This window comes from Manis pentadactyla, chromosome 4, assembly GCF_030020395.1.
Source record: "Manis pentadactyla isolate mManPen7 chromosome 4, mManPen7.hap1, whole genome shotgun sequence".
In the NCBI taxonomy this organism is placed as follows: Eukaryota; Metazoa; Chordata; class Mammalia; order Pholidota; family Manidae; genus Manis; species Manis pentadactyla.
The window spans coordinates 142,598,154-142,620,227 of NC_080022.1; the positions used below are offsets into that span (position 1 = coordinate 142,598,154).

The window sequence follows — 22,074 nt, forward strand, 5'->3', positions numbered from 1 at the left end:
CATTTCTCTTTATTTACTTTTTAATTTTTATTAAAGTATCATTAATATACAATCTTATGTTGGTTTCAAATGTACATCACAGCAGTTCAACATTCCCTGTGATCAACTTGTATTGTGATTGTGAATTACTGTGCCACTTTATCCCCCCTTCCTCCCCTCCCCCTTGGTAACCAGTAGTCACTTCTCAGTGTCTATGAGTCTAATGCTGTTTTGTTCCTTCTGTTTTGCTTTGTTTTGCATTCCACAAATAGATGAAATCATATGGTATTTGTCTTTCTCTGCCTGGCTTATTTCATTAGCATAATACACTCTAGATCCACCCCATGTTGTTGCAAATGGCAGGATCTGTTTTCTTTTTATGGCTGGATAATACTCCATTGTGTTTGTGTACTACCTCTTCTTCCTTTTTTTTTTAAGTGGTAGATCTTCTGGGACTTTCTTTAATTATTGTTTTTTTTAAATTAAGGTATCATTGATATACACGCTTATGAAGGTTTCACAAGAAAAACAATGTGGTTATTACATTCACCCTTATTATTGAGTTGCCTCCCTGTACTACCTCTTCTTTATTCATTCATCTATTGATGGACACTTAGGTTGCTTCCATATCTTGGCTATTGCAAATAGTGCAGCAATAAACATAGGGGCACGCATGTCTTTTCAAATCAGGGATTTTGTTTTCTTCGGGTGAATTCCTAGGTGTGGAATTACTGGGTCAAATGGTGTTTCTATTTTTAGTGTTTTGCACAGCAATTGCACCAGTTTCCGTTCCCACCGATAGTGTAAGAGGGTTCCCATTCTCCACATCCTCACCAGCATTTGTTGTTTCTTGTCTTGGATAGTGGCCATTCTAACTGGTGTAAGGTGATATCTCACTGTGGTTTTACTTTGCATTTCCCTAGTGGTTAGCAGTATGGAGCAACTTTTTATGTGCCTGTTGGCCATTTGTATTTCATCTTTGGATAAGTGTCTGTTCAGGTTCTCTGCCGACTTTCTAACCAGGTTTTTTTGGGGGGGTGGGTATTGTGGCATATGAGTCCTTTATATATTTTGGATGTTAACCCCTTATCAGATGAGTTGTTTCTGAATATATTCTCCCATACTTAGGATGCCTTTTTGTTCTACTGATGGTGTCTTTTGCTGTACAGAGCTTTTTAGTTTGATGTAGCCCCACTTGTTCATTTTTTATTTTGTTTCCCTTGCCCAAGAAGATATGTCCAGGAAAAAAATTGCTTATGCTTATAGGAAAGAGTTTTGCCTATGTTTTCTTCTTAGAGTTTTATGGTTTCATGACTTACCTTCAGGTTTTGATCCATTTCAAGTTTACTTTTGTGTATGGAGTTAGACAAGAATCCAGTTTCATTCTCCTACATGAAGCTGTCCAGTTTTGCCAATACCAGGTGTTTAAGAGGCTGTCTTTTCCTCATTGTATAGTCATGGTTCCTTTATCATATATTAATTGACCATATATGTGTGGGTTTATATCTGGGCTCTCTATTCTGTTCCACTGAACTATGGGTCTGTTCTTGTGCCAGTACCAAATTGTCTTGATTACTGTAGCTTTGTAGTAGAACTTGAAGTTAAGGAGCATAATCCCCCCTGCTTTGTTCTTTTTTCTCAGGATTGCTTTGGCTATTCAGGGTCTTTATCGATTCCATATGAATTTTAGAACTTTTTGTTCTAGTTCATTGAAGAATGCTGTTGATATTTTGATAGGGATTGCATTGAATCTGTAGATTGCTTTGGGTAGGATGGCCATTTTGACAATACTAATTCTTCCTATCCATGAGCACAGGATAGATTTCCATTTATTGGTGTCTTTAATTTCTCTCATAAGTGTCTTGTAGTTTTCAGAGTACAGGTCTTTCACCTCCTTGGTTAGGTTTATTCCTAGGTAGTTTATATGTGCTATTGTTTTCACATATTTTACTTCTACTTATGTTAACACACAATAAATTGTTATTTTTGCTTCAAACAATTATCTTTCAAAAGTATTTTTAAAGTAAGAAAAATATCATGTTTACCCTCATGAGATATAACTCACATACCATGCAATTCACCAAGTTAAAGTGTACAATTCAATGGTTTTTAGTATATTCAGAGAGTTGTGGTACTATCACCACAATTTTAGAATACTTTCAATGCCTAGAAAAGAAACCGTGTACCCATTAGCCACTCCTATTTTCTGCCAACCCCCCTCAACCTTAAGCAACCAGTATCTACTTGTGTCTATAAATTTGCAGTTCTATCAGTTTTTGCTCCATGTCTTTTGAAACTCTGTTTTTAGGTGTATAAATATTTAAGATTGTTATGTCTTCTTAATTAATTGACCTCTTTTTCATTATGAAATGACCTCCTTTATCACGGTAATATTCTTTGCCTTGTCATCTACTTTATGTGATATTATTATAGTCATTCCAGCCATTCCAAAAGTTTTCTTTTGGCAGTAACTCCAGGGAAAGTGAAAAGATGTTCATAAAGGGAAAATAATTGTAACTTACTACATGACTAAGACCTAAATGCATGCATAATCATGATAATGCAAACACTGAATATCAATCTATTCTATTCTAAATTATCTTGTGATTACATCAGGAAGAATGGAGGGATGGGAAATGTGTATTTGTGTGTGGGGGGCACACACTGGTGAAGGAGTTTTGTATGGCATACTGGGAGGTTATACATATTGTTAAAAAAAAATAGTAGCCACACAACATGTTATTTCACAATGTGGAGGTACATGTCAAAACTACAGCCAAAATAGGGATTGTCAAACCTTTTATTCAATGAGTCAAATAATAAATGTTTAGGTTTTATGGGTCATAATTGTTACTCAACTCTGACCTTGTAGTGAAAAGCAGTCACAGACAATATGGGCATGGCTTTTCCAGTAAAACTTTATTAGGCAACTGGTAAGATTTAGCTTATAGGTTGTTTAGTAACTCCTGAGCTAAATGAACTGAAAGTAGCAATGAAAATAGGGTGAGATGGGGTTGGGAAATTCTCTGCTCTGAACAGACCTTGTATAACAGGATGACTCTTTAAACTATGAGCATGTATTACTTTGTTTAAAATAAAAAGAGTTAACAGTGGGTAAAAATAAAGCCCCCTACCAAGGCAGTCTGCCTCTTGCTTAAAGAGACTAAATGGGGAATTAGTTACACAAAATTACCTAGCTCAACATCCTATATAATGTGAGCTTTGAATTGGTTTATCAAATCCTATATACTCCCATTGCATCAGGATGTTGTAATGAAGCACTTGTGAGATTTGCCCAAAGCTAGAAGGCTGAATTCTCAGATGCAGTGTTACAAGAAATTCAAGTTCTTCAATCACTTGTCAGAGTTTGCAGCAATGGTGGTATCTGTAGTGGTGAATTGGAGACACAAAGAAGCTTCCTAACATTTCGAACCCATATTTAGGAACCTTAATTGAAAATTCTGTAAGGGCAGAACCAGTAAAAGTATCGCTACCATACTCCTGATTGTTACGTGAGAGGGAATTCAGACTGTCTTAGACTTCTAGAAATAAGACTTAACAACAGAACAGTCCATTGGAATTGGATCCAAGGCAACTGTGGGGACCTCAGCACCCAAATTCATGCATCTTCCATTTAATCTTTTGGTTTTGATGTCAGTAATGTTACTGCCCTACTCTTTCTATCTGTGCTTTTATTGCCCATTCTTTTCCTTAGCCAACTACTCATTCTCTACACCTTTTCTCTACCTCCAGCTTCTGCTAACTTGTAGTGTCTGGAAGGCATTATGCTTCATTATTTTTTTTTTAATTATTATTATTTTTTATTGAAGGGTAGTTGACACACAGTATTACATTACATTAGTTTCAGGTGTACAACATAGTGATTCAACATTTATATACATGACAATTCTAGGTACCAGCTATCACCATACCAAGCTGTTACAATATCTTGACTATATTCATTACCTCCCGGTTACTTATTATTTTACCATTGGAAGTGTGTACTTTTTTTTTTTTTTTGTGAGGGCATCTCTCATATTTATTGATCAAATGGTTGTTAACAACAATAAAATTCTGTATAGGGGAGTCAATGCTCAATTCACAATCATTAATCCACCCCAAGCATAATTTTCATCAGTCTCCAATCTTCTGAGGCATAACAAACAAGTTCTTACATGGAGAACAAATTCTTACATAGTGAATAAGTTCTTACATGGTGAACAGTACAAGGGCAGCCATCACTGAAACCTTCGGTTTTGCTCATGTATTATGAACAATAAACAGTCAGTTCAAATATGAATACTCATTTGATTTTTATACTTGATTTATATGTGGATACCACATTTCTCTCTTTATTATTATTATTTTTAATAAAATGCTGAAGTGGTAGGTAGATACAAGATAAAGGTAGAAAACATAGTTTAGTGTTGTAAGAGAGCAAATGTAGATGATCAGGTGTGTGCCTGTAGACTATGTGTTAATCCAAGCTAGACAAGGGCAATAAAACATCCACGGATGCAGAAGATTTCTCTCAGAACAGGGGGGGTGAGGTTCTAAGCCTCACCTCTGTTGATCCCCAATTTCTCACCTGATGACCCCCCTGCGACTGTGCCTGTCTTAGGTTGTTCCTCCCTTGAGGAATCTTACCCGTCTCTGGCTAACCAGTCATCTTCCGGGGCCATACAGGGAAATGTTAAGTTGGTAAGTGAGAGAGAAGCCTTATTGTTTGAAATGGTTAGCTTTTTATTTCTTTGCATATTTATGCTCTGTAGCTTCTATGCCCAGCATTTGTCTTGAGGTATCTTTACCACTTGGAGGAATTATGATACTCAGTAAATTTGATATGAGGCATGAATTCTATTTAAGGGTTGTAATTAGGAAGGAAGAAGAAAAGCTATAGAAGTAGCAGGCGGCAGAAAACCTGAGAAGATTGATTATTTCTTTGACATATCTTCTTGTAGAGTAACTTCAGCATGTATAGGTTTTAAGCTACTACTTAAATTGTGCACACACATAAACATAATAGGAGTATAGTTACATAACCAAAGCATACCTGTAATTACCAGCCATCTCCAGTGAAACCAAGAAAACCAGTTAGGCACCTTAGGCATTTGTGAAAACTTATCTATGATATGGTGGATATTGTCCAACTGAACTTGAACAGTCTGAGAGAAATCAGACAAATTAAAACAACCCATTCCTGGGGAATGTTCACATCCCTTATGTTCTTTTTTTTTTTTTTTTTAATTATTATTTTTTATTGAAGGGTAGTTGACACACAGTATTACATTACATGAGTTTCAAGTGTACAACACAGTGGTAGAACATTTGTATACATAATTCTAGGTTCCAGCTATCACCCTACCAGGCTGTTACAATATCTTGACTATATTCCTTATGCTATACATTACATCCCGGTTACTAATTTATTTTACCATTGGAAGTCTGTCCTTCTTTTTTTTTTTTGTGAGGGCATCTCTCATATTTATTGATCAAATGGTTGTTAACGACAATAAAATTCTGTATAGGGGAGTCAATGCTCAATGCACAATCATTATTCCACCCCAAGCCTAATTTTTGTCAGTCTCCAATCTTCTGAGGCATAACAAACAAGTTTTTACATGTAGAACAAATTCTTACATAATGAATAAGTTACATAGTGAACAGTACAAGGGCAGTCATCACAGAAACTTTCGGTTTTGCTCATGCATTATGAACTATAAACAGTCAGTTCAAATATGAATACTCATTTGGTTTTTATACTTGATTTATATGTGGATACCACATTTCTCTCTTTATTATTATTATTTTTAATAAAATGCTGAAGTGGTAGGTAGATACAAGATAAAGGTAGAAAACATAGTTTAGTGTTGTAAGAGAGCACATGTAGATGATCAGGTGTGTGCCTGTAGACTATGTGTTAATCCAAGCTAGACCAGGGCAATAAAACATCCACGTATGCAGAAGATTTCTCTCAGAACGGGGGGGTGAGGTTCTAAGCCTCACCTCTGTTGATCCCCAATTTCTCACCTGATGGCCCCCCTGCGACTGTGCCTGTCTTAGGTTGTTCCTCCCTTGAGGAATCTTACCCGTCTCTGGCTAACCAGTCATCTTCCAGGGCCATACAGGGAAATGTGAAGTTGGTAAGTGAGAGAGAAGCCTTATTGTTTGAAAAAGTTAGCTTTTTACTTCTTTGCATATTTATGCCCTGTGGCTTCTATGCCCAGCATTTGTCTTGAGGTATCTTTACCACTTGGAAGAATTATGATACTCGGTAAATTTGATATGAGGCACGAATTCTATTTAAGGGTTGTAATTAGGAAGGAAGAAGAAAAGCTATAGAAGTAGCAGGCGGAAGAAAACATGGGAAGATTGATTATTTCTTTGATATATCTTCTTGTAGAGTAACTTCAGCATGTATAGGTTTTAAGCTACTACTTAAATTGCACACACACATTAACATAATAGGAGTACAGTTACATAACCAAAGCACATCTGTAATTACCAGCCATCTCCAGTGAAACCAAGAAAACCAGTTAGGCACCTTAGGCATTTGTGAAAACTTATCTATGATATGGTGGATATTGTCCAACTGAACTTGAACAGTCTGAGAGAAATCAGACAAATTAAAACAACCCATTCCTGGGGACTGTTCACATGCCATATGTTCTTTTAACAGTAAATAGTTTGTAGTTGTAAGACTTTGGAGCGCTACAATTTGCACTTCTCCAAATTCTTGGTTGAGTTCCAACAGTATAGATCCAGTCCAATTTTGTTGTTTTACTGTATGCACAGGCCAGCTTAGATATCTCCTTCCTCATTCCCATGGCAAGTCCAGGAACTGGTGGGATGAGTGCTTCTACAGCTGTAGCAGTGCGTGGATCTTTGTTGGGGTTTTTTGATGATCATTTTCTGGCATGAGTCTTCCAGAGAGTGCAGATGTTGGAAGTTCTTTTTCATATCGTATCTTAGTTCATTTTCGGGGTAGCCCAATTAGGCTTTGATCCTCTGTATAAACACAAACAGACCCTTTGCCTACACTTTTATATGCCCTTTATACTCTTGTGTAGAACTCATTGGAGGTTACCACACAGGAACTGCCCTTTTTTTTTTTGTATCACTAATCTACACTTACATGATGAATATTATGTTTACTAGGCTCTCCCCTATACCAGGTCCCCCCTATAAACCCCTTTACAGTCACTGTCCATCAGCATAGCAAAATGTTGTAGAATCACTACTTGCCTTCTCTGTGTTGTACAGTCCTCCCTTTTCTCCTACCCCCCCATGCATACTAATCTTAATACCCCCCTACTTCTCCCCCCCTTATCCCTCCCTACCCACCCATCCTCCCCAGTCCCTTTCCCTTTGGTACCTGTTAGTCCATTCTTGAGTTCTCTGATTCTGCTGCTGTTTTGTTCCTTCAGTTTTTCCTTTGTTCTTATATTCCACAGATAAGTGAAATCATTTGGTATTTCTCTTTCTCCGCTTGGCTTGTTTCACTGAGCATAATACTCTCCAGCTCCATCCATGTTGCTGCAAATGGTTGGATTTACCCTTTTCTTATGGCTGAGTAGTATTCCATTGTGTATATGTACCACATCTTCTTTATCCATTCACCTATCGATGGACATTTACGTTGCTTCCAATTCTTGGCTATTGTAAATAGTGCTGTGATAAACATAGGGGTGCACTGCTCTTTCTCATACTTGATTGCTGCATTCCTAGGGTAAATTCCTAGGAGTGCAATTCCTGGGTCAAATGGTAGGTCTGTTTTGAGCATTTTGATGTACCTCCATACTGCTTTCCACAATGTTTGAACTAACTTACATTCCCAACAGCAGTGTAGGAGGGTTCCCCTTTCTCCACAGCCTCGCCAACATTTGTTGTTGTTTGTCTTTTGGATGGCAGCCATCCTTACTGGTGTGAGGTGATACCTCATTGTAGTTTTAATTTGCATTTCTCTGATAATTAGCGATGTGGAGCATCTTTTCATGTGTCTGTTGGCCATCTGTATTTCTTTTTTGGAGAACTGTCTGTTCAGTTCCTCTGCCCATTTTTTAATTGGGTTATTTGTTTTTTGTTTGTTGAGGCGTGTGAGCTCTTTATATATTCTGGACGTCAAGCCTTTATCGGATGTGTCATTTTCAAATATATTCTCCCATACTGTAGGGTTCCTTTTTGTTCTATTGATGGTGTCTTTTGCTGTACAGAAGCTTTTCAGCTTAATATAGTCCCACTTATTCATTTTTGCTGTTGTTTTCCTTGCCCGGGGAGATATGTTCAAGAAGAGGTCACTCATGTTTATGTCTAAGAGGATTTTGCCTATGTTTTCTTCCAAGAGTTTAATGGTTTCATGACTTACATTCAGGTCTTTGATCCATTTTGAGTTTACTTTTGTATATGGGGTTAGACAATGGTCCAGTTTCATTCTCCTACATGTAGCTGTCCAGTTTTGCCAGCACCATCTGTTGAAGAGACTGTCATTTCGCCACTGTATGTCCATGGCTCCTTTATCAAATATGAATTGACCATATATGTCTGGGTTAATGTCTGGAGTCTCTAGTCTGTTCCATTGGTCTGTGGCTCTGCTCTTGTGCCAGTACCAAATTGTCTTGATTACTATGGCTTTACAGTAGAGCTTGAAGTTGGGGAGTGAGATCCCCCCTACTTTATTCTTCTTTCTCAGGATTGCTTTGGCTATTCAGGGTCTTTGGTGTTTCCATATGAATTTTTGAATTATTTGTTCCAGTTCATTGAAGAATGTTGCTGGTAGTTTCATAGGGATTGCATCAAATCTGTATATTGCTTTGGGCAGGATGGCCATTTTAACGATATTAATTCTTCCTAGCCACGAGCATGGGATGAGTTTCCATCTGTTAGTGTCCCCTTTAATTTCTCTTAAGAGTGTCTTGTAGTTTTCAGAGTATAAGTCTTTCACTTCCTTGGTTAGGTTTATTCCTAGGTATTTTATTTTTTTTGATGCAATTGTGAATGGAGTTGTTTTTCTGATTTCTCTTTCTGTTGGTTCATTGTTAATGTATAGGAAAGCCACAGATTTCTGTGTGTTGATTTTGTATCCTGCAACTTTGCTGTATTCCGATATCAGTTCTAGTAGTTTTGGGGTGGAGTCTTTAGGGTTTTTTATGTACGGTATCATGTCATCTGCAAATAGTGACAGTTTAACTTCTTCTTTACCAATCTGGATTCCTTGTATTTCTTTGTTTTGTCTGATTGCCGTGGCTAGGACCTCCAGTACTATGTTAAATAACAGTGGAGAGAGTGGGCATCCCTGTCTAGTTCCCGATCTCAGAGGAAATGCTTTCAGCTTCTCGCTGTTCAATATAATGTTGGCTGTGGGTTTATCATAGATGGCCTTTATTATGTTGAGGTACTTGCCCTCTATTCCCATTTTGCTGAGAGTTTTTATCATGAATGGATGTTGAACTTTGTCAAATGCTTTTTCAGCATCTATGGAGATGATCATGTGGTTTTTGTCTTTCTTTTTGTTGATGTGGTGGATGATGTTGATGGACTTTCGAATGTTGTACCATCCTTGCATCCCTGGGATGAATCCCACTTGGTCATGGTGTATGATCCTTTTGATGTATTTTTGAATTCAGTTTGCTAATATTTTGTTGAGTATTTTTGCATCTACGTTCATCAGGGATATTGGTCTGTAGTTTTCTTTTTTGGTGGGGTCTTTGCCTGGTTTTGGTATTAGGGTGATGTTAGCTTCATAGAATGAGTTTGGGAGTATCCCCTCCTCCTCTATATTTTGGAAAACTCTAAGGAGAATGGGTATTATGTCTTCCCTGTATGTCTGATAAAATTCCGAGGTAAATCCATCTGGCCCGGGGGTTTTGTTCTTTGGTAGTTTTTTTATTACCGCTTCAATTTCGTTGCTGGTAATTGGTCTGTTTAGATTTTCTGTTTCTTTCTGGGTCAATCGTGTAAGGTTGTATTTTTCTAGGAAGTTGTCCATTTCTCCTAGGTTTCCCAGCTTGTTAGCATATAGGTTTTCATAGTATTCTGTAATAATTCTTTGTATTTCTGTGGGGTCCGTCGTGATTTTTCCTTTCCCGTTTCTGATACTGTTGATTTGTGTTGACTCTCTTTTCTTCTTAATAAGTCTGGCTAGAGGCTTATCTATTTTGTTTATTTTCTCGAAGAACCAGCTCTTGGTTTCATTGATTTTTGCTATTGTTTTATTCTTCTCAATTTTATTTATTTCTTCTCTGATGTTTATTATGTCCCTCCTTCTGCTGACCTTAGGCCTCATTTGTTCTTCTTTTTCCAATTTCGATAATTGTGACATTAGACCATTCGTTTGGGATTGTTCTTCCTTTTTTAAATATGCTTGGATTGCTATATACTTTCCTCTTAAGACTGCTTTTGCTGCGTCCCACAGAAGTTGGGGCTTAGTGTTGTTGTTGTCATTTGTTTCCATATATTTTATGCTTCATTATTTTTAAGGCCTGTCACTTTTGGCCTCTCTAAACAATATCCTTCTAGACACTGCTTCTGTTGCTATTTCCCAGTTTGGTTGTCCATAGTTTGGGCACTTTTATATTAGACCATTTCACAAATCAGTTTCCCTTTGGCAAGGGGACAACCCTAATTCAAAGAGCTATGGCTAGAGAGCTGGGGTCAGATGGAACAAAATCTGGCCACTTAAAGTACCTTACCAGTTTAGGTCTGTGGACAAGAGAGCCTAAGCTCAGGCAGTAGTTTGAAGAAAGGTAAAATAGGGCTAATGACTAGGAGATGGAACACCACCAAGGATAATTACCGTGCCTAAAGACAAAGAAATAGGCAATATTTAATTAACTGATCTTGTTTATTAAAAGAGGTCTTTATAATAAGATCACAGAGGTGGGTATAAGAACACAGAGTTGATGATGTGGGGTGGAGTTAGGTGGGAGTGGCATTGCATAAAACCTTACATGAGAGCAATAAAAATTCCCTAAATTACCTGCGAAGGGTCTTCTGAGTCATTGGATTGGGGATGTCTATGAAAGTTAAGGGCAGTTAGTTGCTTGATTATATTTAGATTAAGAGGGAATGGGAAGTCAACACAAGAGACAACATATTGTGATCCCATTTATGTAGTTGCCTAAGGCTGGGGTGAGGGGAAATGGGGACTGACTAGTAATGAGTATGGGGTTTCTTATGGAGGTGATGAACATGTCCTAAAATTGATGTCATGGTCACACAGCTCTGTGAATACAGTAAAAACTATTGAATTTTATACATTAAGTGGGTGAATTGTATAGTATGTGAGTTATACTTCAATAAAGCTGTTAAAAGAGCCAATAGGAGCTTTTCTGATATTCCAATGTAATTGTCTTGAAACCTCATGCTGCTCCTGGACCATGGAAAGCAAAAAATTAAAAAGGAAAGTGGTCTGGTCTACACCATACAATGTAATTATTATCTATAAGCTACAGAGTAAAAGCTAATAAAAAATCCAGTTAATCAAGCCGAAGCTTCTGAAGTATATATAAATGTAAGTAAATCAATAACTACTGAGTCAAATAGATTTAAATATAAATCTATATCTAAATGCTTTTCAAGTATAAATAACACCCTCTTTACTAAAAAAGGAAGCTCCTGGTATTAAAGTGGGTGGTATTTTACTTAAATGATGGTTAAATAAATTCAAGCAATCTACCTTCCTGATTGCTTAATTCTAAACTTTTCAAAAGACTGATGACATAGTTTTTAGCCTAATAAAAGTTTGAAAGTATTAGTGAGATGTCTGGGGTATTGTCAAAGGCAGTAAACCAGAAATTAGGACAACTGGGCGGTAGGACACTCAGGCCTTACTAGCTGTTGTCACCTAGGTAACTCACTCACTTTTTGAGTCTGTTTCCTCATTTATAAAATGGGGACAATAATATTGGGACTGCCTACTTAACAGGTTATTGGGAGGATCAAATGAGCTAGTATGTGAAGATACTTCTAACGAGTTACAGCACCATGCAAATGTATGATACTTGTTATCATTTAGCTAGATGCCGTCTAGTTAAACTTGGTTTCCATGATAATGGTTAAAAGGTAGCACTCTGCCACGATTTCCCCCTCCTTGCTGCCTATAATGCCATTTGTATTCACAGTGAACTCTTTAAGCTTGTTCTGAAGTCATCAGAATATGTGGCTATCAGTTTAATATCTTCAAGAACATTGTTCCTTGAAATGTTGCTGCAAATGCCCCAAAAGCCCTCTTCCAAATATGAAAACAGCTTCATAGGTTAAAACTGGGTACGCAATCATCCAAGAGATGAAGACTGGTAATAACACTGCCATCTTATCAGAAAAGGTTAAAAAGGGACCTCTGATCTCAAGCTATAAGATGTTTGGAACACATCATATTTTGTCAACCAAATAAAGAAAATGAAGTTTAATTTCCCAAAATTTTATTAAAAATGGACTCTGTCATCAGATATCTTATTGCAAAGATGAAATCTCACAACAGAGCAGTAGTTTGCTGTAATAACAAGCTTTAAACAAAATAAATTCTCTTTGCAGACCTTGAACTCCAGAGGTGTTTTCTTTATCCATGAGTCATGGACAAACATTTTCCCACAAGAATTTCTATTAATTGAAATAACTTTAAAGTTGTTAAGGTAAGTGGGGAAGAGGGGGCGAGGTTGAGAAGCAGAAGAAGGGGTACTTATATAAGTCCTTCAAAAATTAGAAGAACAATTTCAAGTCCATTTCTTAAAATCTTTATTACTTGTTATTCTTTTGATATAAAAATTGTCATTTTTTTCCAAAAGCCTTGTCTTTAATTTGTACCTTAAAAGGATTGAAATAACTCTACCCAATCAACCATAATAGTTCCATGGCAGATACAAAGCTAAAATTAAAAGGAAACTTTTAAATATATTTTATAACATATATTTGGTTATAGCTACCTTAACTGGACATTTTTTAGATCAAATTTCTCCAAACAGCACTTTTGATTTTAGAAAGTACTGAGGTAAATGTCTAGGAGCAGAATATGTCTATGTGGCACTCCTTTCCAATTGAAAAAAATTGATAGTTAACAAAACTGAACATGACAAAAATACCATAAATACAGTACCAGTTAATCAGCACTTCCCTAGCAAGCTTCCCCCTGGAATTTTTGCATATATGGAGGAATCAGTCTTGGAGGGCAATGGGGGTTTTATAGCACTACTTAGTTTGTTGTTTAGCTCCAAAAGAGCTAAACAGATGTGTGTCCAGTGGTATAGGTATTCAATGGTAATATCACCAAATTCCCATACTTCAACTCGAGAATGATCTGCACCAAGGAAAAAAAAAAAAGGTTAGTGTGGATATTTTTGTGCTTTTATTATTAAAATATAAGTGTCAGTATTATGACAAAATTCATTAGATGTATTTTGAGTAAAATCCATAGCAGAATCTGGTTTAAATATGTAATTTCATGAAAGCAGGCAGATAAATTTTGGTGTATTCATAAAATGGAGTACTACACAGCATTTAGCAATTAAAGAACTAGAGCTACATATATCACTGAGGATAAATCTCAACAACATATTGTTGAGTATAAAAAGTAAGTTGTAGAACAATATGTTCTTTTGGATACACTCAAAAAACAATTTAAAAGCTTGCAAAATAATAGTTTATTGTTTATGGATTTATAAGCATGTAATAAAAGTAAGAAACCATGCATGAAAATAATAAACACTGAAATTAGTAATAGTAGTATTTCTAGGTAGGAAGAAAAGAAAAAAGGGATCAGGCAGGGTCAGAAAGTCTTAACTCTTTCTATAATGTTTTATTTCTTTAGAAAAGTCAGACTCAAACATGCATAATATTAAGGCTGGATATAGAATATGGCTCTGTAATGACTATACTGGTGTTAATCTCTAACTTCTATGTTTGGAGCTTTTGCTAATTAAAAATTATTTTTAAATTTATAATCACTGCACACCAGTGTTATGCTTTATTTGTTAAACTGCAAACTATTCAACTGCTGTTTCAAAAGTTGCTTTTTTCCAGGAGTCAATGAGTAATATTCAGATAGAATGGTCCAATGGAAAGATAATATACTTCAGAGTTGAAAAGATCTGGATTCCAATCTTGGCTCTACCCCAACTAGTTTTGTGACCTTGAGCAGGTCACTTAATTGCTCTGAGCCTGATTCTTCTTCCCAAAAAACAGGGATAATATTTCAGAATTGTTTCCTCAGAGGATTAATGAGAAAAGATATGCAAAAATCTGTCACAGAGTAGTTGCTCAAAAAAGTACTAATTATTTTCCTTTTTCCAGGTGCCTTCCACCCTCAGATCTGTTTTATTCATTTTTGTTACTTTTAATGTGGAGTCTAACCCAATAAATGTTTACTGATCTGAGTTGAATAAGCCATTAAATGATACTTATAACTGAATAAGAGGTTTTAAAACCATCCTCCATCCAATAGATCATTAACAACAGTGACAATATGTCACTCATGGCTGTCTATTAGAACAAAAACAACGTATTTTACTTTCCTATCTTCTGTCAACATGAAGGAAAAGGTTCCCTGAATTAGATCTAGCCTTTCTATGATTTTGAAGGTCAAAATCACTACCACAGAAGGTATTATATGAGATAGGAAAGGCACATAAAATGTTGAAAACATTCACAATTTCATTTTTTATTTGAGACTAAGTTTAAAACATGTGGGTACCATTGTCTGAAATTCTCTATTTTAACACAGAAAGACACTGACTTCTCTCAATTGTTAAGTACTCAATATATGTTGAATTGAAATAACATTAAATTACGGAATAATTTAATTAAGCTTTAAAAATACTAACAGTCTTTTCAGATTATAGCCTAGTAACATTAGTGACAATTATAAAGACAAAAACTAATGCTCGTCATAACAGCACATTAAGATACCTGATTCATCTCATGCTATGGGCAATAGTAGACCAATCAACATACATACTTAAAATATTGAGGTGTATTTGTTATAATTGATTTCTTTTCACATTAATTAGCTTCCTGGAACCTTTACAAGACAATGCTATAGGCTGATTTGATTATCTTCACGTTCCAGCGTTATGAACTAAAGTTCACCGGAGAACACTCCTAAAACCAGCCCTAACTAATTTTCTGACATAGAACAGCTCCACTGCTCTCCACAGCTTTTATTCTGTCCTTCCCAAATCCCCATTAAGAGCTCTGGTCCATTGACACCTGCCTCAGTGTTCTTATCTGAGCGTACAAATGAGCTTAAATGTTCTTATCTGAGCAGACCCCTATCTGCAGTCATTATTAAACTAGACAGCCATCTCCACGGTGACTCAAGGACGTGAGGATAGGGAGCGAAGTCGCTCCCTTTCACAAGCCCCTGTTACTTATTTCCTGTCTTATTGTTACCGGGGACAGAAGCTCTGAGCCTGTCTGGGCGGCGGTTCTTGTTTGCCTGCCCTTTCCAATGAGAGAGTGACGCGTTAACAACTGGCTGCAAGTATTATTCTAAAGAAGCCTCTATCACTCTGTTGGGTTCCCATTAACAATGGTTGGGCGCGACTGCCCTCTTGTGGTAGATAGATGCCAGGATTTTGTAGCTTGGCAGACGACAGAGGCAATTTGCACAGATTCAGTAATTTTTTCAAGCAGATACATACACCACTTTTCTTTCTTTTCTAACTATAAGAAATTATGATCTTTTGCTTTGCCTTGGTAAACGTTATAGTAAATTATTTTAAGACATCTGAGCTAAAATAATTACTGGGTCAAACTTTGAATCTTTATGAAACTTAATTCAGAAACATTTTATGGTATTTTTGTAGGTCTAGTTTAATCAGGCTTAATTCATAATGAATTCATTTTGCTGAATACATTGGGATATTATAGGATATTTATAATTAAAACTCCATTTATGGATCTGTGCTTTAACACTACATTAAGTTCAATCCTTTGGGAATTACACACAATTAGAAGGATGGGCAAAGCAAAAAAGAATGAAGTACTCAAGCTTCAAATTGAAAAGTTAAAATGTAACTACTACTTTCAACTAACCGAGATCAACAGTATTTCTTGAATTCTTCTCTCCTTATCATTAACTCTGTTAGTTTTAGTTCTCTTATTTCTATTGTTTCACATACCCTATGTCACCCCTTAACAATACTGACACATGCAATGAGCTGAAGGTCCATGCAGCTTTATATACTTTAAAGGATATGTGTGTTTATATTTCAGTCAGTTATTTAATCATATAATAGATCAGCTATCTATTATATGTAGGCAGGAGAACTTATATTTGCCATGGCAGTTGGGCATTTAATATATGATTGTAATTTAATGTGGCTCCAAAGATACTGTAGATTGCTGCTTCCAGATTATCGGGAAAAAAATCAGTGTTAAATGGGAAGGTAAAAACACAGTTTTTCTTGAGTTATCAAAGCTTGGGTGGAAGTTCATCTTACACTGTACATTTGAGTTCTTGCAGGTATATTAATTTCATTCCTAATATAAGCATAATTTCTGCACAATACTGCATTGTATTGGCTTTTTTCATGACATAGTTATAAATCAAATTATGTGAGAATTGAAATCAATGCAATTTATCTTTACAAAAATTCCTCATTTAATGTAGTAGCCTCCAAATTTTTGATTATGTACCTCAATCAGTAACATGTTGAACATGAGCCCCCACATATGTATATTTATTTCTAAATTATTTATTTTGTAGCATTTTTAAAGAAAAAGTAGAAATTGGACAATGATGGGGTAAAGTCATTATAAATAAAAGTCCTAGTATTATATTTTTGCATCCCAAAGATACAGATATCAGTTGTTTGCCCCTTTTATTTGCTCCTTTTTGTGTGGAGTTTAGTGGGGTAAACTTACAGGGGGCTCAGTATTGAGCATACACATTCATATGCTCCCTGTTTTCACTGTGGTACTCTTCGTCTCAGCTGTGTCTAATGTCCTCTTGTCAGAGACTTTGTATGTTAACCTCTCCAAGGAATAAATTCCTAGAGTTCAGGAAGGTAAGTTGACCAGTGGTGTGATGTAGAGATAAAATGCAGATATCAAAACACTAAAACAGAAAGAAAGAGGAGAAACCACAAGGAAAACAAAACTTCAAAAAAAAATTATCATTAATAGCCAGAGAGATGACGTCGCAGTCATGAAACACGAACAAGATATTACACAAAGCAAATATTCAGAGGATGACAACAGAAGCTCCTAGACATTAAAACATGTAGAAACAATTTAATAGGATTAGAAGAGAAGGTTGAGAGAATGTCTCAGGAAGTGAAGCATAAAGACAAAAAGATGAGAAATGGAGAGAAAAGATAGGGATTTTGGAGACCAAATCTAGAAGATCCAGTGTCTGTGTAATAGGAGTTGCAAAAAGGGAACACAGGAGAGGAAGGACAGGGTCACCACCAACCTCCAGGTCACCTTTTGGTAAAAAATGAGAAAAGGACATCTACTATGGATGAATGCAGTCTGTGAGCACAGAGCTTCATAAACAGAAAAAGATATATAAAGAAAAAGATGCCCCCTCCAACCAGACATAGCCTTGAGCTAAGGCACAGAGTTTAGTGAATGGAATCCTGATTAGATTTCATCTCCTACCCACCTCTCAGCAGGGCACCTTTGTTCAGTGCATGAACTATACAGTTCAGTAGCAACTTTGATGCCATGGAGGAAATCATTAGGACTTAAGGATCTCAGTTTCACAACTGAGAAGTCCCAGTGAGTGTTCAGATCAATGGATGAAAACAGGTCCATACCAAGGCATATCACTAGGACATTTCACAACCTAGGACATAAAGGGGTGGCTCTCCAGCTTCTGGAGAGAAACCAAAACCAAAACCAAAAGGTCACACGCGCAGAATCAGTAATCAGAAAGGTTTCAAGTTTTTTGGACAATGAAACCATTTCCTCAAGAAGTTAAACATAGAGTTTCCATATTCCACTCCCAGTTATATACCCAAGAGAACTGAAAATATGCTCAAACAAAGATCTGTAAACAAATGTTCAGAGCAGCATTATATACAACAGCAAAAAAGTAGAAAAATCCCATATGTCCTTCAACTGGATAAATGGATAAATTAAATGTGGTATGTCCATATAATAGAATATTACTCAGTCATTAAGAGAAATGAGGTTCTGATACAGGCTAGAACATACATGAACCTTGAAACATTATGCTAAGTGAAAGAAGCCAGATATAAAAGGCTATCTATTATATGATTCCATTTATATGAAGTGTCCAGAATAAGTTAAGTCTATGAGTCAGAAAAAAGATGAATGATTGCCAGGGTTGGGTAGGGAAGGGCAAGCGAGAGTGACTGATAATCCATACTAGGCTTCTTTTTGGAATGATGAAGATACTCTAAAATTAGATAGTGGTGATGGATGTACAACCTGGTGAATATACTAAAATCCATTGAATCATATACTTTATAAAATGGTGAAGTGCATGGTTTGTGACTTTTATCTTGATTTTTAAAAAAAGACAATAGAGCAGTATCTTCAAAATTCCTTGGCAAACTACAAATCAAGTACAAGGGTTGAATAAAAACATTTTCAGACATCAAAGTTCTCAAGAAATTCACCATTCATGTTCTCTTTTTCAGAAAACTACTGGAAATAGGCTACCTCAAAACAAGGGAATGTACCAAGAAAGAATGAACCAAGAGAATGCCAGAGAAAATTCCTATGATTACGGCAAAATGAATTTCAGGAAGTAGTGGATCTAGAGGAAAGACCCCATATAGAAAGAGAATTAAGGTCTCTAGAAGGGATGGCTTCAAGAAAAAAGAAATTGGAACTAAAAAAAATTACCTACTAGAACTAACCTTTTGGGAAATTATATGGAAAGACAAATGGAAGGGGCAAGAATTAAAGAAGTACAAACAAAACTAAGCAATTATTAAAAATAAAAGACAATTATTTACTTCAGGAAAAACAAAGTGAAAAAGGAGCAATTAAAATATACTACAGTGTTCAACTGTGGGTGATATTTGCATAGGAAAAATCATGTAAACATTGAATTTTTATTTAACCCCCAGTGATGTAAATACAGTGGGAGGACAGAGGATAAAGTAAGAGAATGGTGGTCTAACAGAAGTAAACTTTCATCTATAATAAGAGGAAATCAATTGAAAGATTTGAAATCAATGAATCCCAAAATAGCAATATTCTATAATACTAGAAATACCTAAGTGTACAAATGCCAGAAGAAACAGTAGAAAGAATTAAAAAGAATTGCTTCTGGTGAGGGGATCTGGGGAGAGTAAAAGGAGAGAAGAGGAATGAGTTAGTGACTCTCTTTTTGTTAAAAGGCTTTTAGTTCTATTTAACTTTTTAAAGTACTTTAATAAAAAATAAACTTTTTATAATCCTTGTGAGATAAAAGATTGTTTTAACATCCACTATAATGAAAAAAAATATGAGTGTCAAGGGAACTTGAAAAATAGGTTTGCCTTAAATAGAAAAATATTCTCATTGAACTGATTTTTAATAGCCTTTATCAGATATCAAAACAGCAGTGATGTTACCTAGATAAAAAAAACCATATTTAGCTGTTTCTCTTAATTCAATAACTACTATTGGGAACTTCGAAACTTAAAATCGAAAGAAGGGATAAGGAACAGAAAGAGAATTGCTGATTTTCTTTTCTTTCTTTTTTTCCTCTGGATAACTTTAACTAAAAATGGAAGGGTTCTGCATGCATAGGAAATGGGCCAACTAGCCAGACCTCACCTCTTTGCTCAACCCCCAAATAGTCTCCCAAACAGTGGATGAGTGAGTACTTGTCTAATATCTTAATCAGAAGGACCTTTAAAAGGTTCTTGCCAGGACAAAAGGATTCTATTCTAAAACTGAATGGATGTTTCCTTCTCTAGACCTGAAATCTGTGAGAAACTCATAAATGACATGCTCTAGGCTCTCTGTTACACCCAGGTCTACCCATGATAGCAGCTCTTTTCCTACAAGTGGGAGACAACAAAACCCAGAAGAGACCACCACCCAAGAATATTAGGTCCAAAAATGTGATAGAGAATGGTAATGGCATCAAGCCAGTGGCAATAGGACAGTTGGTCCAAGTTAAAAGGACAAAACAGTGTTCTTGGTATCCTGTCTGCTTCACTTCGATTCATTTAAAAGAACTAGGTGCATCCTCATAGTTGCAGACTCAGTTCAGTGCGTATTCACGTTTGTTATTTCTGGACAACTGATGGTATAGTGTGAAGGTTTTCCAGTCTGGTCTTCAGCTGTGCAGTAGGGGGTGAGGGAGAGAGTCTTGCCCCGGTTTTGAAATGGACTGGGACGGAGCAGCACTCACTAGAGCCCCCACGGTGGTGACAGGAGCACTCACGGAAAGATCTTCCAGGGAAGGTGGATCCTGAGGGACAAGAGTTAGTCAGGGCTGTGAGCCTGGCAGGCCTTTCCCCGATGGCAGGGCGTTTCCCTCTATGGCATCTGTGGAGGATCATGGTGGTGTTTTATTAAGGAAACTGGTGACTTCCTTTACAGGTGGTGATAGCACTGAGGTTCTGACTGCTTTGGCAGGGACCTGAGGCTCTTGCAGGGGAAGCGGGGGACCCGTGAACTGCAGAGACCAGCGCCTGAGAACTTATAGACCCTTGGATTTAGCTGTGAGGAGGAAGCATGGCTATTTGGCAGCAATACAGACTCTAGATAGGAAAGTGATTCTGGCCACACTTGCAGTGGGAGACAGCTCTTCCTGCCTCAAGATCGGAGAACATTTCCTGGTAGACAACATCTATCCAAACCCTCTGGGAGGGGGACATGGGACAGGTATGGGGCACCCTACTGAAGCTGCAGGCAAGGCTGGCACAGAAGTTCAAAGTGGAGTGGGGAGAACAGATCCTCGAGCAGGTGGTTAGGTCATGGGAGGCCAGCTACTGGGAGTACTTCAGGCAAAGTGACAGAGGGCAGCAGACTATCGATGTGCCACTGCATGCACATCTGCCTGGGAGAGGCCTGCAGTCACTGGGTTGCCAACTGGGAAGTATTTCAGCAACATTCACATGCAATGGCAGGCCTGCCAAACCAAAGCTTCCCCCATGCTCCTTTGCAGACGAATGCCTCAAGCTAAAGGTGGGACACAGCTGCCTACAATTCCACCAGATATATAAAATACTCCTTTTTAGCAATGCAAATCAAAACCACAGTGATATATCACATCATATCTGTTAGAATGGCTATTATCAAAAAGATAATAAATAACAAGGGTTGGTAAAGAAAGTGGAGAAAAGAGAACCTTTATGCATTGTTGGTGGGAATGTAAATTGGTGCAGCCTCCATGGAAAATAGTGTGGAGCTTCCTCAAGACATTAAAAATAGAACTGCCATATGATCCAGCAATTCCACTTTGGGGTATATATCCAAAGGAAATGAAATCGCTATCTCAAAGAGATATCTGTACCCACGTGTTCATTGTGGCATTATTTATAATAGCCAAGACATGGACACAATTTAAGTGTTTATCGATGAATGAATTGATAAACAAAATATGAAAAAATATATAAATAACTAAGTATAAAAGCAAGAAATCCTGCCATTCATAACAACTTGGATAGACCTTGAGGGCATTATGCTAAGTGCAATAAGTCAGACAGAGCAAGACAAATACTGTATGAATTCACATGTGAAATCTAAAAAAACAGAAACAAAGTAGTGGGTGCCGGAGGTAGAGGTTGGCGGGTGGGGGAATTGAGTGAAGGTGGTCGAAATATACAAACTTCGAGCTATAGGATAAATAAATCCTGGGGATGTAATGAATAGTCTTGTGAGTATAGTTAATAACATTGTATTGTACATTTGAAGTTGCTAAGAGAGTAGATGTAAAAAGTTCTCATTCACAAGAAAAATACTTTGTAACTATATGAGGGGAAGGATGTAAATGAAACCTACTGTGATCATTTTGCATATACACATACATCAAATCATTATGTTGACTAGCCTAAACTAATACCTTGTTATATGTCATTAGGTCTCAATAAAACCGGGAAAAAATAAAAATGAAGTGTACATTTTCTAAACGTTAAAAAACCCTACTCCTCTCTAGAACTAGGATGTGGTGGGGTGAGAGTTGACAGT

At 36.7% G+C, this 22,074-nt stretch overlaps 1 protein-coding gene across 1 annotated transcript in view; it reads right to left on the reverse strand.

Moving 5' to 3' along the window:
- Positions 1–12,323: 12,323 nt before the first annotated feature.
- The window catches only part of EFCAB5 (EF-hand calcium binding domain 5), a 126,999-nt gene continuing 117,248 nt past the window's right edge, over positions 12,324–22,074 (reverse strand). The window contains exon 24 of the mRNA XM_036906259.2: positions 12,324–13,270. Within this exon, the coding sequence (XP_036762154.2) occupies positions 13,077–13,270 (194 nt within the window). The 3' untranslated portion in view covers positions 12,324–13,076. The remainder of the gene's footprint in view (positions 13,271–22,074) is intronic.